The sequence below is a fragment of the Xiphias gladius genome, chromosome 14 (assembly GCF_016859285.1).
Source record: "Xiphias gladius isolate SHS-SW01 ecotype Sanya breed wild chromosome 14, ASM1685928v1, whole genome shotgun sequence".
In the NCBI taxonomy this organism is placed as follows: Eukaryota; Metazoa; Chordata; class Actinopteri; order Istiophoriformes; family Xiphiidae; genus Xiphias; species Xiphias gladius.
This window is the reverse complement of record NC_053413.1, coordinates 22,690,889-22,709,589: the sequence shown is the minus strand read 5'-3', so window position 1 is coordinate 22,709,589 and position 18,701 is coordinate 22,690,889. Positions and strand designations below refer to the sequence as shown.

At 40.3% G+C, this 18,701-nt stretch overlaps 1 protein-coding gene across 2 annotated transcripts in view; it reads left to right on the top strand.

The window, feature by feature from the left end:
• LOC120798804 (zinc finger protein GLIS1) overlaps positions 1 to 17,757 on the top strand; it is a 58,248-nt gene extending 40,491 nt beyond the window's left edge. For both annotated transcript variants that reach the window (XM_040143455.1, XM_040143454.1), the window contains exons 4-9: positions 3,378 to 3,491; positions 5,307 to 5,433; positions 8,228 to 8,384; positions 14,481 to 14,614; positions 14,710 to 14,808; positions 15,811 to 17,757. In XM_040143455.1, the coding sequence (XP_039999389.1) occupies positions 3,378 to 3,491; positions 5,307 to 5,433; positions 8,228 to 8,384; positions 14,481 to 14,614; positions 14,710 to 14,808; positions 15,811 to 15,953 (774 nt within the window). In that variant the 3' untranslated portion in view covers positions 15,954 to 17,757. The remainder of the gene's footprint in view (positions 1 to 3,377; positions 3,492 to 5,306; positions 5,434 to 8,227; positions 8,385 to 14,480; positions 14,615 to 14,709; positions 14,809 to 15,810) is intronic.
• The last annotated feature ends 944 nt before the right edge of the window (positions 17,758 to 18,701 follow it).

Genomic DNA, 18,701 nt, shown 5'->3' with positions numbered 1-18,701 from the left:
TGTGATATCGATCCTTTTACGCCAGGGACTAAAGACTTCTGCCGCCACCGCAACAAAAAGCCTTCCCTTTAACGGGCAGATGAAGCCGGCAGCGTTGAGTATTCCATGTCAGAGAAGCGCCGTAAAGCACAAAACCACGGTCTCCCCGAGGCCTCAAATACAGAAGACAACGCTTTATTCTTCAAAATATTTCTTTATGCTATACAATATTTGCCAGGGAATGAGGGGGCATGTGCAATGCCGTGAACACATATAAAATCATTTTTATTTTAAGTGCCACTGCTCCCCTCTTTCCTGCTCCTTCTGCATACTTTGCCTGATATGTAGCCTGAACATTCCTCAGGATTGTGAAACTGCATACCTGCTGTGGATTTATTCTATAAACCACAGTTATTTTTACTCCTGCTGACAAGTGACGAGGATTTAGCGGTAATCCAGCAAATCAGATCTCTTATTACGCGGATGAGATGGAGCTGTACGTTGCGCTGCAGTGTTATTACAACAAGAGGAAAAAGCTATTTTCTCCTTCTTGTGGTTTCACGCTGCCTAATAGCGGCTTCGCAGTTGCGTCACAAATCAAGAATCAGACACATCTGGCGCCATCACTGAGGCCCAGCGGAGGATTGTCTGAATGTCAATAATTGCTGAATATAGTATAACGACCGGCCAGAAAAAGATTGGTATCAATGCAAGTTTTTTCATTTTGACGAAATAACTTGTATTGTGTTACTGATGTTGTGAATATTAGTGTGTTAAGGGAGATTTGTTTCTAAAATGAGGTCAGTCGGATACAGACTTGATTTGCAGCTCACGTTACTTGAAAATTAGCTGTCTTTTAGAATATATAGCCAGTATTTCAGGTGTGTCTGCAAGACAATAATGATGAGTTATCGATCAAAATAGCAGATGAAACACAAAAGTCTGTTGTCTTCACACACGTACTTGCACTCTCCCATTTATATCCATGTATTTAAACTGTGTCTTAGCCTTACGAAACTGATATAACCAGTTTACACGACATTACTCTGAATGTTGCCCAAGATTAGAAAGGAACTAGAGCTCGGTACCTCATTTCATTTTATCTGTTTAGGCTCAGGGATCCCTGAGTTGGTCTCCCAAGGAATATTGTTCAGAAATCGTTTCGAAAGAACAAGATGTTGCCCAATTTTTGCCAGCATGTGAAGTTAGGCACTGTTGAGAAGTACTTGCTCTGATGCAAGATCCATGTCAGAGTAATTGCACGTCTGAATTTTGAAATGTTTAAATTTGTTTTGATCTCGAGAGCACTACACAAACAATTTGGAATAAATAACAAAACTTCTTTCCAAACAATAAGTACTTCAGTAGAAAACAATGCAATATAGCTGAAAGGTTGGAGTCCGATGCCACAGATTATTGCATCTACCCTTTGTACAAATAACTACCTATCTGCAGTTTTTACCCTATCTCTAGTATACTAATGCCTATATTGTTACGATTATTCATTCATTTCTTAACGTTAATAACATCACATGTTTCTTGAACATACATATTCCTCTCACACTATATTGACTCTCTCTCATATAAAACAACTTTTGGATACTACTTTGCTACTCGTTTCTTTTTGACCTAAAACATGATTTGTGCTTTTTTGAAACCTACCAAGTCCTTGAATTTTAAGGCCATTGCTTTTAATGAGCAATGGATTAGTTTGTTCTTGATAATTAGTCTTAAAATACTGTGCCTGCTGCATCGGTTACCGTTATTTTTTCACTTGCGATGTTCCGATCTTGGCACTTGAAGCTATGACATTCAACTAAATACTGTACATGTGTTTTCGTGAAAACTTAATTCATTCCACCTGGTTGATTACTCAGTAATGAAAAGGCGAAAAAATCTGTAAAGGATTAGATTCATGGAAACGGGCTCGTTAACTCATCCTAACTCACAGCTTTGATAAAATTGTGAAACACAAGCAACGCAACCACAGTAACAGAAAACAGCTTTTTCTGTTACTGCTTTTTAAGATTAATGGTGTTAAAACATCCATATGTACGTACTGAATGGTTTTTTTTTTGTGTTTTTTTTTGCATGGAATATATTCTACTGCAAGCATACTTTTCCCGGTGAAGACAAATTTATACAACAAATAGCTTGTGGAGTCTCCAAACGTCACAATATGTGCTTTCTTTGATTCACATAACTTTGCCGTGCTCTGGTTTTTGTACACCGATTGGTTGCCAATTCACTTTTGCTGATTTATCGCAGAACAGGAGAAAGTACATCTGTACACTGAGCTGTTCCTCTTAACTCTTCTCTCTCTTCCTCCCCTTAAGCCTGCAGACGAAAGGTAAATATACTCCGTTCCCGGCTGAGGATCACGTTGTGTAAAATGTTGATAGGATCTACATGTCCATCCATTCACTGTAGGTGCAGTTGTCACGCCAAATAGCCACATTGACAATATTTATCCTATATGTTTCTGCTTGTAATAAACAAGACTACTGTATACTGTATCACACCTGTAACCAATCTGGATGTGACCCACCCAAACTTGTGTAGACCCAGTTTTATTGTTATGTTTGACGTCATCAAGTGTGACTGTATTAACGTAAAGACCGGATTTGCAAAGTCTTGAAATTGTGTCTTGTACCTGTCTTTTTCTTTTTTTAAACAGAAATAAAGAGGACTACATGAAGTATATGTTTTGTAATATTTACGCAGTACAGAGGAGAGGGTTCAGCCTGTACCACTTCATAAACCATAATCCTAGAACCTTCAAACACTTTTTTTTTTAAAAATGCTATTGATATGTTGTGTATTTCTCGTTTTATTTTGTTGTTGTGCGGCATATTTCTTCTTGTCAGGTTTGTTTTCTCGCTCCTAAAATGGAGCTTGAAAGCAGAAAATGTTTCAGCCATTTTAAACACGGACAGCAAATATCAGGCTTTGGTCCCAGTCCCTCAGTATCAAGGGCGAAATGGGAAATGCAGTAAATCACAAAATAAGTACTGAAATAGACAAGGCTGGTGGAAGAGATATTGCAGGGAAGAAGACGTCGGCCAAAATGTCTCTCTCTGTGCTCAGCCAAGTAAGTTAACAACCAAAAATTTGACAGAGAATTGTGAGACATCTTTTCGAGCACGAAAACCCCCCCGTTTGTTTGACTTTTGATTGTTTCTCTCTCGCGGAGCGTACCTGAGCAGTACCTGGAGCGCAGTTGCTCTGGACACTGGAAGAGATATTACAGGAACATTACAAAATAACACGATAAACTTCATAGACTGATGATTTATAACAGGGGGTGAGAAGCCAGCACCACAGTTTTGTTTTCATTTTATTTTCATTGCCTTTGCCTCTGTCTTCTTTCACCTCCTCTGGTTGTGGTTCATTCACAGAAGCCGTACGCCTGTCAGATCCCGGGCTGCACCAAACGCTACACCGACCCCAGCTCGTTACGCAAACACGTCAAAGCTCATTCCGCCAAGGGCCTTCAGGAGAGGGAGGTCAAGGTACCGACAGCAATTATGCTTCTACATGTTGGACATTTACCTGAGTGCAGAATATGATTACCCCTGTCACTGCCGGCATTACAGACACACATCTTTAATGAAACCTCCCCGTGTCTCTGAAACTAGATTAGGTTGGACTGTATTAGATTAGATTAGTGTTGGAAGAGCAGCAAGCAGCAGTGGGGTTTAGAAGAAGACGAATAAAATCTAGCAAAAGCAGCAAAAGGGGTTTCTTAAATAAACTAAAAATCGAGCTTTTATTGGACAGGGGACAGTGATACACTGGTACACAGCTGGACTTGGAATAGGGATGTTGCGATTACATGGTCAGTGTCCTCAACCACCAGGACGCCCCGTAAACTATGTGCAAATTTCTGTATTATTTGATGCCCGTGTTGTTTTGCTCCTTGACCTCAGCCACAGAAGATTCTATAAAATCAACATTAGATTTTGCATGGAAATAAGTTGTCACAGGATAGTGTAAATGCTGTTTAAAATGTAAAATTCTGCATCAAAAGCACAACTTACGTATTTTTGTGAAAATGGTTAAATTCAAAGACATTTGAATTGCACTTGATATCTGCCTTCAAAAAATGTAATGGTTACAGACTTCTGACTTCTGACTCTCATACGGTACAATTGTAATGTATGAGTGAGTATAACAACAGAAGCAGCATTACTCACTGACAGATACACTGTCAGAGTTGTGTGGGTTTACAGTAAAATGGTTCTTTTGATGTAACGTTAAAAAAAAACACGTTTTAGTAGAAGAAGGGGTTTCTTAGTGGGTCAGTGGTTATGGGTAACCTAGCGTAGCTCCGTGAACAGATCTTGTCTCTTAGAGAAAGAGATGGAGAGCAGCGGCAAGAGGAGAGCATGTTAAGCATGTTTGTGATTCAGTAGGACAAAATACAACAAAACACAGTATTACACACACTCCCTGGAAGTCAGAATAGGGAGCCTATTGTTCAGCATTATCTGGGCCTTGTTTGTTTTCTATGAACCGTGAGTGACACTGGGGGTTTGTGTGTATTCCCATGCCTTCTCTGGTTTAAACAGAACCACGTGTGCTTGTAAGTTGTGACATGGCTAACACGCCCTGCGCTGCAGTAAATCCAGCGGGGCTAAATAGGACTTTGAAATATCAAACATGCATTTCATAAACTCCTTACGGTTATAGATTTCTTTGAGCTGATGTGTCACAGCTATTGAAGTTTTTATCTTAATAAACACTGGTTTGAGCGAACATTTTTCGCTGATTATTCATTCCTCTTTTGTGGTTCCTGGGTGTCCTTCGCAAGCTTCTCCTGTGTCCTGGAGCTGTCAGTAAATTGTTTTGGAAAGTCCTGGGGGATGCTCTGTTGCCTTTGTTAGAACACTTTGGAATAAGATTGCCCAACAAGATTTCTGGATTTTGTACTTTCAAGAAGCTGGATCGCGAGACAAAACAAGAACCAGGCATCTGGTGCAAGCATCATTTCTTTGAAAAATGAACAGTAGAAAACTGCCTGCAGAAAACTCAGAATAAGAGGAAAGTGTTTTCAATTGATCAATTGTAATCAAAAGAGAAGTGGATCCTTTTAAAATCTAGCTCCATGGAAGTCATAAGGCCCAACAGCAAAAAAAAAAAAAAACAACAAAAAAACAATTGGAAGATAACTAAACTACAGCTTAAACTACTTAATTATTCACATCCCTACATGCAGGCAAGCAAAAGCACATGCTCACCAACGTTAAAACACGATACTAAATGTACCATATTACAACTCTCTCATCAACTGTATCTATATGAACATCTGTATTTTGTCTTGACAGGTTCAAGTGCACACAATCCTGGAATCAGACATTTTGAGTGACTGTCTGGCGAGGCAGCATCTCCACAGCTCCGCCTCTTCCCACCAAGGAAACAGCTCACCTTTAACGGGCTTAGATGACTTCACAGGTATGCGCAGATGAAACGGTAGCAAAAGCAGTGGAAATCTGTGTTTACTCACCGACACCTCTCTGGAAGAGAGTAAAAACAAAGAAAAGGGTGATTGCCCAAACACCTGGGCTGTTAAACTGTCTCTTTAATTTTCTCCCATGGCCTCATTTGCTCCTTTTCCTCTCCCTCCTTTCCCATTCCTTCGATGATAGCTCATCATGCCAGTGTTTACCTTGTCCAATTACCGGGCACTGACTGCGGGCAAGTTGGCCCTCTCCCCGCCCGTCCTTCAGCTTCTCCAAACTGGTTTTCCAGCCAAGCTTTTTTTTTCTTTCCCTTTCAATGGCTGAACTGGGATCAAGAAGCTGTCAGGTACATTGAGGCTCGGTTGGCAAAAGAGAGGAGAGAGTGTCCAGGAGAGCTGTCCATGTCTATTACTGCAGACTACTTACAGTTTTACCCAGCAGACTTTGAGGGAAAAGCCTCAAACAGCACACTACGAGCTATGTTTATCCAGGGTGAAACAAGTATGTCAATGTCAATGTTTAATTTTGAAAATGTCCCAAGAGGACTCTGTCCTTATCAGAAATTGCCAAATGTTAGAGCCCGAAACCTTGCGCATGTACATTACTTTATGTATGCTGGATATATGGTGACATATCCTATCATCATCAGCTGCCCTTAAACTCACAGTCAAAGCCCAGTGTTGAAAGCCCTGCTGTGGCAAGCAGGTATGTGTGTTACAGCTTTGACTGAATACATACACCAAAGAACTATGTTCTCAGTATCAAAGACTCACCTCCTACTGGCTTAAAGGTGACTCGGAAAAGTGTGTAGCTTGCTCCTGCGCAGAGAAGGGCAACTGCAGTCAGCTAGATTTGTACTGTTAAAATGGATTTCTGTGGTGACTATTTTTAACAAAAAAAACAAAAGAAATTAAATTTGTTCAGAGGCTTCTCAAACCCCTCTTGCAGTAATATCAATTTCTCCTTTGTCCATATGTATGCTCAGTGTGGTTAAAAAATACTCATATTTGTGCCAAAGGTTGTGGAAATATAACTAAATGTAGCTTCCGTTTCTTGCTAGCGTACTTAGCCGGTTAGCCATTAGCTTTATTGAAAGCCTCTACGTTTGCTTTGGTGTGGAAATGATTAGATGAGTGATTAGTTGCTGAACAAAAAAACTACTTGATATATTGTGATAATTTGCAATAATTCCTTTATTGATAACAAGCTGCAACTCTTTAGATTTGAGGATTTGGTGATTTTCATATCATTGTACATTATTTTGAAGTTTTGGACTGATGTCCAGAGAAAATAAGCAATTTGAAGACATCCCCTTGGCGTTTTGAACATTTTAACTATCCTCTGAAATTTTATAAACTAAATGATAATTACTTAAAAAACGATTGGCAGATACAGTGAAAGAAGAATAAAAATAATCATTAGATGTAGCCCTAGTTAGCTTGTTAACGTTGGTCGGGAAACAACAAAGCCTGTGTCCGAAATCATCCGTGTTCATTCACCACTGCACTGGACAGTCAATAGTTTACTTGGTAGTGCGCAGAAAATTGAGATTTCGGAAACTTAGTAACCATCGTCATTTCGCGACATCACTGACAACTGTAGAGAGAGCTGAAATGAAACCGGTTCTGTTCCAGAAGTAAGAAAATGTCATTTGAAAACCCACCGGCATTTGTAACTAAAAATCCAAATCGTCAATCTTGGAACAGAGTCTCTCTCAACATTGTTTTGTGTGGCTCGCTTTATATGTTTAAATAAGCAGAGCAGTTCTTTCAAAAACGATCCAATATCATTGTTTATTTAATAGTTATATCTTTACCGGTCATTATCAATACTCCATCTTTCTCATAAGCCCTAGACGTTTGTAGTGCACTATATAGTAAATATTACGTGATTTCAGACATAGCCAAACATAAACAGCTAAGCTAAATATGCTAGCAACAAATCTAAGTGCTGGAAGAAGTACTCAGACCTTTTAACCTTTTGTGAAGGTAGCAATACAATACACAGCGTAGAAAATACTCTCTACTCTAACCAGTAGAAGTCCAGTTGGAAGCGCAAAAGTAAAAGTACTCATTGAACGGCCCATTTTGGAATAATGTATTTTATTTTGTTCAATTATATATAATTATTGATGTGTAAGCATTACTTTATCGTTGCAGCTGGTAAAGGTGGGGCTAAATTTAATTCATTTATATACCAAACATACTTATCTTAGCCTATGATAACGCATCATAAATAATTTGTTGATTATATTTTGTTTTAAATAAACGGAATCAGTAGGTAACTAGTAACTAGTAAGTTGCCAGATAAATTTCATGAAGAAAAAAGTACAGTTATTTCTTCCGAATTGCAGTGGGGTAGAAGAAAAAAGTAGCAGAAGATGGAAATACTCGAAGTGAAGTTCAAGTACCTCAAAACTGTACTTAAATACATTACTTGAGTAAATGTACTTAGTTACTTTCCACAACTGAACAATCTACAGCTAAATACCAAGCCATATCTGGGCATAAATATGAGTGTTTGGAGGAAACTGAGCATTAAGACAGAGTGGAGAAGTGTAATATGCAGCGGTAGAAGTTTCTGTGGACCTTCTGATATGTCAAAACTGCGTCACTGTTGGATTTTAACTGCTTTAAATCTAAGCTAACTGTAGTTGCACAAACCCCCACACAGGAGCAGCCCCGCAGACTTTTCATAGCTACCTTTGAAGGCTACATGTGGTGGTGCACACTCAGAACTTGGACTCTCAGTGAAATAATCCTTTAATATCTACGTCTGTGTTTCAGGTGTTTACTCAAACAGCGGCAGCGTCCACAACAGGGGGAATTCAGAGTATCTCCCTCCGTCAGCAGACACCTGCTCCAGGTATCAGGGCTTAGAGGGAAACTTTGACGCCAACAGCCCGATATCTTCGATAACAAGCCCAGGGAGCATGAGAGAGGGGTGAGTGTAAAATCAAAGCAGGTGTGGCATCCAAAAAGTCAGTTATTTCTTTTTTCAAAGTTGACTTAAACAAATGGGCTCATCGATGCCCTTGCATTTAAGTGCCTTGCTCACGGGCAGCCCAACGGTAGTTGGAAAGAGAGGTCTTCTTTATTTTTCCCACTTTGAATTTATGTCCCGGGGTTTTGCACTGGTTTAGAACTTTGCAGAGCTAACTCACCATTAAGTAAAAGTACTTTTCAAATCATGAGATACGGCTGTAAAACAATAAATGTCAGAATATGTAGATATATATTTTTTTTTTAATTTTCTCACTGTCGTGCGTTTTTTCAATTTCTTGGAAAGCAGAGTACTTTAATGATACTTAATGATGTACCCAGAGGCGAACCGGCTTACCCTTAGTGGTGTCTGGCAAGGTTTTGAGTTATCTGCTGCTGGGTGTTCTGCTGCCAACCCAATACAATGGAGCTGAATGGGATATCTTTTGAATTTGGCAGTTTTCATTCAGAGCTATTTTCTACTAACGATAAAAATAGTGAAAACCGACCACAGTTTTCTGCTCTTCTCGGCATGTGAAATCCGTTCTTAAAGCAGCGCATTTTCGGGTGCTCACCCCAAAATCTGTTGCCTTTTTATATTTCTTAAATGGATTTATTTGAGGACTCTGGCATATATTAAAGCATTTTTAAACTGCCCAACACTTCTGAACAGTCCCTCCCTGTGCTATGTCAAACCCCAAACTGGTGTTTCAACCTCAAATACGTGGACACCATCAAAACCCTGTTTTGATGTGACTCTAAAAATTTCGCAGTCACTTTGCTTTGCCTCTCTTGTCTGGAAATCACATGCCCAGAAACAGGGAGAGTGATGTGTGCTTATGCATTCTTGAATAAACCAGAGACATTATCACCAGAGATGGAGTTATGGCTTTGTGGTTGTACTGATTGGGTAGTTGGAGGCCACAGAACTTATGTGTACTGTAAACTGAGACAAATTATGTCTGCCAAGTATAAAAGTAGAAGTGAGACTAAAAAGATACAGCTGAAAGCCTCCAGGGCAGCAGTTTCTGGACAATATGGCCTCAAATCTTTGGTCATTGAGGGTTTGCCCGTAAACTAACTTTTATTGGCACAACAGTAACTACAAAGGCAGTCTATCTAATAAACGAGTTGATAAGGGCCAAAGTAACATTTTTGTGGTTTAATAAATGATATTAAATCTTCACATACAATGCACATATATTCTTGTGAAATAGTCCAGTATTTCCATAAGTTGTTTTCAAACGGGCTTTAGGTGTTGGCAGAGGTGTTAAGATGGGTTTTTTACTCTCTGAACGCCAATTCAAACCTATAAAAGGATGAGCTCGAGGGCCCTTTATTGAACTTGGAATTTTGACAAAAAAAATTCTTCTCACTAGGTCCCCTACCTGGAAAATGTACGGAAATTTGAGCTGCATTTCATCATCTTCATCCACTGATGAGATGCACCTGAAAGCGTTGGACATTTTCCAGTTAGAGAACAAAAAGTTCAAAAGACCCTTGAAAATCCTTGAAAGTGGTTTTGGTGTTTGGTTAAAATCTTGTTTTAAAATCCAAATCCCACCAAAACCCTGACGTAGTCTCATGAATAAAACTGAATTTAAGCAACATTAACTCCAGTGGATAGCCTTGAAAACACTTGACATTTTGAGCAATGTAGATAAAGTATAAACACCCAACTTCATCAAGATGCTTTACTTTGTCACCTGCAAAAGGATTACACCTGGATCTTTTGACTTGAGAAGATCCTGTTTAGGGGTAAAACTAAGTTACTTAAAGTTTTAAGATCACCAAACAAAACCATATTTTACTTTTTTATTTTTTAAAAAGTCCTCTAATTTGATGTTCAGTTAAGAGTTTGGGTGTCTGTGTGTGTCTGTGTGTGCGTTTTCAGGACATGTAGCTTGCCTTAATGCAGCATCTTTCTGCCTCGTCGCCTCAAAGCTTGCAGCCAGAGCTTCCATGAAGCTAAGCACAGTCTGTCCATTGACGTCTCATTATAGAGACTGAGGATGTCTTAGAATCCCACTGGTGCCCGCAGTACACGACGGCCTGCCAAAGCCAATACCAGACAAGCACTTGTTTTTCCCCCGAATGACTTAGCGAGACGTTAAACACGTGAAAGTAAATTATCTTTGCTTCACAGCACAGCCGGCATCGAGCTCTGACCTCATAGCCAGGCGCGTGTTTACTCTGGCTGAGACAAGCCATTTTGACTTCTTTTAATTATTTAATACTTGGGGGATTCAGAGGCCCGCGCCGAGGCTTGTCCATCAGTGAGTGTTTGTCATGTGCAGTGTTTGTGTGTTTTGCGGTCGATTGGGGGGGGGGGCGGTTGAAGAGCTGGATCTGCGTTCTGGAGCGGAATGTCCATCAGATACCGGCACACTAACCGGGATGGCTCTCACAGAAATGCTATTATACAATTTGAAGGAAGGAGAAGTAGTGAAGTTTACTTTGCAGAAGCTCCGAGTGAGATCAGATCCAACTAACAGGCCTAACTGAAAGGGTTTGAAATGTCTGTACATTTTTGTCTTTAATGCAGCTCTAACATGCAATAAGTGCATTCTAGCTTCTCCAAGTGCCTAACTGGTAGCGCCTTGGGTCACATCCCATCTCCATCTGCATTACCTACGTTCAACATGATCCTCTGTGATACCGTAAATCTACGTTACAGAAATACTCCGCAGCTTTTCCCCCGCCAAGTTTTGTGTGCCAGCACCTTTTGTAAACCTACTCATCCCCTCCTCTCATCCAGCCCAAGTATGCTGCTTTTAAAAAGCAGCCATGGATTAAGGCAGCGTTGCATACAGTATGAAGTGCATATAAACATAAGATCTTAAATTCTGGAAGCGGGATTCCTGTCATTCCAGATATAAGCAGGGCAGCTGGCTGCAGTTAGTTAGAACGAAAGAAAATTGAGTGATGAGGGGGTTCAGCTGGTAAAATATGATCAGAGAAACTGTTTCCTGAGGTTGTGCTGACAGCCGCTCCCTCTGGCGAGGGCCCTCTGTTAAACTTTTGCATCTGAGAAGATTGGGCACACCAGCCACAAAACGACAGCTCGACCCAGCAGGGCCACGCACGGCACGACTCAGACATCTCAGCTATGTTGTTGCAGTGTCGCAAGAATGTAAGCCGTGGAACAGATGGTTGTTTATAGTTAAGGTCAGCGCTGCTGGTTCAGGGGCCACTGGGGGGAATCCAGAGAAGTGCTGATTTCTTGGGGCTCGCAGTCATCACAGCACATTCATTTCAACAGCCGTACTATATCAAAGCCCAGTTTGTTTACATAATCCTATACAAAGCCTGGATTTTATTACCTTGGGATCCACAGGCATCTGTAACTTATATCAGTTTGGGTTTCAAAAAGTCCTTCTGATTAATTTTGGCTTTTATTGTGTTTCTCCACTGAAAGCACAGACTGTTAAATTAAATATAATAGCATTTGACATGGGAAATGGGTAATAAAAAGACCTGGGGATGACAAATGATAGATATGTAAAGAAATCTGCAAACATTCTCCTTTTTTTATAACTGGTCAGATGCGTATATAGAAGCTGCTCGGGCTAGCAGCCATCAGTATCTCTGACAAAGCCTGGCTTGTTTATGAAGCCCACTAAAACCCTTCCAGCAGAAACCAGGGCCAGTTGGCTCTCTGGGGACCAATATACTACAGTACATCATCTAGGAGAGTTCTCAGCCCACATGAAAAGCTGAGAGCGAGCTCTTTGAAGGCGGAATGGGGCGACTCAAATACCAATCTGGGCTTTTTCAGCTGCGTATCTCCTCGGAGAAAGATTCGACCGCCTTTCTGTCTTTCTTGTCAACTTGGCTCCACTGATTCATTCGTTTCCATGTTGAGTCAGAGTGTTTGCGCACAGTCAGCACATTCTTGCAGCGTAGCAATGGATACAGCTCCACATAAAGCCCACCTACATTACTCCCATGAGGTGAAAGCACTAACTAATATAAACTGTACTGTTTGTACACAGTTTTAAGTATTTACATGTTTTTGTCTGGTAACAGCTGCTGCCACACTCCCAGCTAATGGTTATCTGCATAAACTTGAAAAATACCTAGATCAGTGTTTAAATTTAGTACAACCAAATATTAAAGTTCTTTTTAAAAGATGCCTTTACTTAATTGGCAGCACACTGATTTTTGTTTTGTTTTGTTTTGTTTTTGTTACTGTGGGGTTTTTTTAAAAATTGTTTTATTGTTTTTAGCTTATATTTGGGGTATTTTACTCGATTTATTGTTTTATTTTTATTTTACTGCCTAATTTCTAATTTTTCTGATTATTGTTATTAAAATTAACTATCTAAATTTAAATGAATAAAACCAAGATTAAATAAATTACCTTAAATCTAAAAAAATAAGAGGAAAAAGTGAGTCCAAGGCTGTTTGTGTTTATTTTTGATTTGTTATGATTATAATTTGGTTATGACATCAACATCGTTTTACCGTAAGAGTTCTTGGCCTGGAAACCTTGTGGCAAAGCCAGTGAAGCCCAAAAAACACACTGATGTACATCTCTATGTGACAGAAACCTTAAACAGTTCAACAGAAGAGAAGTTCAAGCCAACTGGCAGAAAAACACAAGGCACAAAACAAAGCCATTATTACAAAAATGCAACTGTGCTGAGTCAGATACATATCAGTACTCAAGGCACTTTTATCTTCTTTTATCCTCTACTTTGAAAGTTAAACCACCAAATACGTCTATTTTAAAGTATTCTGTGTGGTCTCAAAGTACATTTAAAGGAATATATCAACATTTTAGGGGAACGGCTTATGGTCTTTCTTGCTGAGAGTTAGATGAGAAGATCGAAACCACTCTCATGTCTGTGCATTAAAATACGAAGCTACAGACAGCAGCCGTTTAGCATAGCTTAGCATAAAGACTGGAAACGGGTGGAAACAGCTAGCCCGCGTCTGTCCGAAGGTAACAAAATCCACCTACCAGCATCTCCAAAGCTCACTAATTTACTGTTTGCTAATCCCTGCCCCCCTTTGTTACTGATGCTACACCTGTCAACCTGTCCAATCTCACATGCCATTTATTCAGTTTGGAATAATAACTGTGGCAGATTTACCTTTTAAATGCGTAGTAATTTTTGAAACGAGTCCTTGATTACAGACAGCTAGACAAATAAGACAGCTAGATAAGCTAACGTTAAGTTTATTAGTTGGTTCAATGCTGTCGACGGCTGACTTTTTAATGCTCCATTCTGATTTGTTTTAAAACGAAAAACTGTTAAAGGGATCGGAAAATGCACTTTGGTCGTCCCAAAATAATGAGGCAAAAGCTACATGTCCCAGACAAAAAGTTAATGTCCTCACCAGTAAAGATCCATGTAAAAGTTAAAAGACAACAATGTTGTCTTAAAATATATTATAAGTAAGATAAAGAAATCAAACTGTCATTTAATTCTAACATATACCCTTTTCAGCTGCTTCCCTAAACATTATGTTAGGACAAGCAAGAGGTTAGATTTACGCTTTCTTTTTCATATTTTCAAACAGTATGTTTCAATGCCATGTTGCAAGAGAGGAGGTTATCAGGATAAGGAATAATCAAGGTGTAACACTATCTCGGACAGCCAGTTTGGCTGGGGTTGCTGTAGCGTAACCTTTTTTCCAAATCCAGGTTAGCCTACCAGCTCTCACACTGTCGGGAAAATCTACACAACTGATGTTCTATCGTGACCGGTGCTTTTTTGAATGTAACCTGTAAAGCCACAAATATCAGTAGTCTGAAATGCCACTGGCCTTGGCGGTATCGCTGGGTTAGGTCACTACTACTAGATGTAAGCGCGCTAGTTAGCCAGGCACGCTGATGTTTGCAGCTTACGGTAGAGCAAAGAAACACACTGTTTAATCCATTCCTTCTCATCTAAGCCTGTGCCAATGTATTTCTTCAATGTTTAAAGCAAAATAATTTATAAATAAAACATAAATTAATAGGTTTAAATGTTTGTCATGGTTGTACTCACATGTATGTTAATGTTGGGGCACTGAGTAATTCAGCTACTGGATATTGTATTGCCACCAGGAACAGGCCGACATCGTTGTTCATGGCCGCTGACGTCAGCCCAGCGAGCTCTTCGTCGGACAGAGTTGATGTCCGGCTGCAGGGCTACCAGAAAACCTACAGCCACCAACAGCAAGTATTCTCACAGCAGCAAGGTACTGCCAGCGTCAGCAGCCCTATCATATCAACATGACGTATAAACCCTGGTTTTGGTGTTGTTCTCGGCATTCACGGTCGTTTCCTCTCCCAGGCTGCCTGTATGGAGAAGGAAAGGTGGATCAACCAGTGAGCGACGGAGGCTTCGAACCCAGCAGTTACTTAACAAACCCCTCCACCTCTCACTCCACAGGTAAAACGGCAATCAAAGGGCTCGTTGGATGGTCAGGCGGCATCTCAAACCCCCTCGCACCACACCTTTAACACGCCATTACTGGGGGCGCTGTGTCTTGACAGTTTTTTTTTTCAATTTTTCTGAAACAACAGACAACAATCCGACAAACATGCCTACTTCACGCAATGATTAGCCAGGTGTACAAGCCAGGTGAGAGAGTAGGCAGGAATTAGGCTTCTGTCTTGAGCGCTGTTTTTTCCATTCATTACACAACTATTTCTGTCACTTTTCGTGTTTACAACCGAGTGCAACACTATGAATGTCTTCGAGAAGATGGGCTACCCCCATATTTAAACAATACTTTATGCATTTATGGGCTTTTTATCCAGCTTTTGGGTGTAGCTATTCGTAGTAACTATAAACTATTCCATCGTTTTTGGACAACACAATGTAGAGGATTCATTTCTAAGGACATAGAAACTAGTTCTTTTCCAGCATAAACCACTCCTTTAGACCTAGATGAGCTAGCTGGACGAACTAAAAGAATTATCCTTTGTTTTTGTTGCCATAGACCTGTTAAACTCCCATCGTACATTTCCTTAACTGGACTGGCTTTATTCATACTTTGGTTGTTATAGAATCCGCATAGGTCCAGTTTTCCTGCGGGACTTTCTTTTATTTGCTTATTTTGCTTTAGGAGCCAACCATTTGTGTTTTCACTGTGGTTTTAATCAGTATTTGACAAACTACCGTCACCTGGTTGCAAACCAAGAAAAGAAAGGTTGATTGATTGATTTGGCAACAACTATTCTGGAAATTCCTGAAACTATTCTGAAACTATTCTGAAAAAAACCCAAAAACCAAAAAAAACAAGGTAAAGTAGTTAACTGGCAATGAGCTATTTAAATAATGATTAAAGATTAATTATTAAAATAACTGCAGGCCCACTCTCCTTGACATGAAAACATAGCAGCTGCTGAAAAAAATAATAAATCTTTTTTCTGTTTTTGCTCCTCTTAGGATTTGACTTGTTGCAGGACCTGCAGGGCCAGGCAGGGGGCGGTTACTCCGTGTCTCCCTGCCCAGACGACAGCTTCCTCTTCCAGGCAGGAGGCGTCGACCGCTGCCTCAATCAGATCTACTCCATCTACCTGGACTCGTGATGACAGCCCAGAGCCAGACGCAAAATCAGAATCACTTTGTTTTTCCCAGGGGACAAAATGCAGCATCAGTGATGTGCGATGGACAATCACCTCAACTACATGCTGTAGACTCAAAGCTGAAGATGTGAAAAATAAGCCAGCAGAGGTTTTAACGGTACAAACAAAAGGGCAAAATTGACGAGAGGCAGCGCTTGAGGCAAAGTGGCAAACAAAAATGGCCAAAGAGGAAATCTGGTCAAATTATAGGTGTAAATAGCAGTGACTTTTATATTCAGAGATGAACACAGCATTTGTGATCTGGATAGAATGAGCTATAGGCTTCATTTGTTAGTTTGAGTGTTTGGAAAGTCAGGTGGCTGGCTCTCTGGCTCCGCCACCGGTGCTAAACTCAACCAGCAAAGATGAATTCTGCCTACTGAGCAGCTTTGTCACCAGCAAGTGTTAAAACAACAATCTTTGAATGAACAGAAGGGATCTTATAACGCAGTGGTTCCCAACCTGGGGTCAATAAATACATATGTTTAGGTTGAAAGATGATAAAGACATAGTTCAACATACTTCTGCTTCACAAATCCTACTCATTGCCTGACTTTTCTCTACTTTTTATTTTATTTGTGTTATTGAAATAGTTTTTTCTTTTCTTTTTGGGGTCTTAACAGCAATCCAAATGAGAAGACTAAACCTTTTTGGGTCAACTGCTCACAACTCATAGACATACTGTATGCAAAGTGTGACAAGTGACCGCAGGAAGCTGCATTTTTAAAATGTAAGAAGCCAAAAAGGTTGGGAACCATTATTTTAAAATGGATGACGAGTTGCAGTTAGCGCTCCAAGCCCCTCGAGGAATAGTTCAGTTTTTTGGGAAATATGCTTATTCGCTCTTTTGCCAGGAGTTTGATGAGAAGATTGATACAAAATCTGTATGGTAAATATGAGCTTAGCTTAGCAGAAAGACTGGGAAACAGGGGAAACGGCTAGCCTGGTTGGTTTACTAATTGGTGCATAATATGTATAAAAAACCCAAAGTGTAAAAATGACAGCTTGTCATTTTACGGGGCTGATTATGCGACGGCCTATTTCTTGGCTGGGTGCAGGGACATGCTAGAGCCGTTACTTCCATATTTCCCAAAATATTGATCTGTTCTTTTAACGTTGAAATGGGTGTCCATCTGAAGCCAAATTAGCTTGAGTGTCACCGAGCAACCTCCCAACTGCTGCTGGTTTATTTACATTTTCCTGGAGTGCAGCTGCAGAGGAGGAAGCTGCAGGAGAGCAGCGTGTTCAGTACAACTGCGGCAGTGCTGCCCCCAAGTGTCTGAATTGAGTGTACATACTGCGAGTACAATAAATACAGCCGGTGGTACAGAGCGGGTCGGTGTGGCTGACTCCTGGGACTGGAAAACTGACAAACAAAACAAAAATCGGCGCTAAAATGTAGTTACTCTCAATGGTTCCTCTGTCTTGGACTGAGAGGTGCCAACAGATGCAGTTTAATATGTGTAATCCACCAGCAATCAAGGCGGAAGCATAATCAATCTCCTTTTTTTGTTATATTGTCTGTTGTTGCTTCAGCACAGTGCTTTTACATGCTTATTGTACAGTTTCTATCAGTGTTATATTCATGGAGGGAGGTGTGCATTGTTTACAATAGGTTCTCTGCACTCTTTTCTGTCTCATCACAGAGACTTTAAGAAAATGACCAACCAGAAAATGTTTACACCGATTTTGTAGCAAGCCAGAGATTTCATGTTATTGTCATTGCGCAGTGTATAGACTGTACAAAAAAATGCATCTGTCTTTTATATCTGAATAAAAAATTTGTTTGTATATGTTTTTGTTTGTTAGTTGTATGGCGTCGGCTTAGCTTATTATTTCCATGATCGATTAATCTCCCATTCATTTTCTGATTAATCAGATAATTATTATAAAATGGCAGAAAACTGTAATTTCCAAGAGCCAAACTGAATCCAGCGCATTCACAAAGTATTCAGACGCCTTCAAGTTTTTCACATTTTATGTTGCAGCCTTATGATAAAATTAAAAAAAAACATTTTCCCCCTTATTAGTCCTTATTAGTCCTCAAAACCCCACAATGACAAAGCGAAAACAGAACTTTAGAAATTTTTACAAATTTATTATGAAGGAAAAACTGAAATACACATTCACATTGACAAAAGTATTCAGACCCTTTGCCGTGACATTTGAAATTTAGCTCAGGTGGCTCCCGATCATCTTTGTGACGTTTCCACACCTTGACCCGTGGCAAATCCAGTTGATCGGACCTGGTTTGGAAAGACACGCACCTGTCAACGTAAGGTCTCACAGCTGACAATGCGTATCAGAGCAGCATCAAAGCCATGAGGTTGAAGGAGCTGCCTGCAGAGCTCGGGGACAGGTTTGTGTTGAGGCACAGATCTGGGGAAGGCTACAAAAAAAACCCAAAAACTTCTGCATTGAAGGTTCCCAAGAGCCCAGTGGCCTCCATAATTCTTCAATGGAAGAAGTGTGAAGCAACCAGGACTCTTCCTCAAGCTAGCCGCCCGGCCAAAATGAGCAATGCGGGGAGAAGTGCTTTGGTAAGAGAGGTGACCGAGAACCTGATGGTCACTCTGACTGAGCTCCTGAGAAGCGATGGCAGAAACCTCCAGAAGGACAACCGATTGAGTTCAATCTCGGTTTCATCAGACCAGAGAATCTTGTTTCTCAGTCTGGATGGAGACTGGAGACAACGATGAAGACTGACAGGTT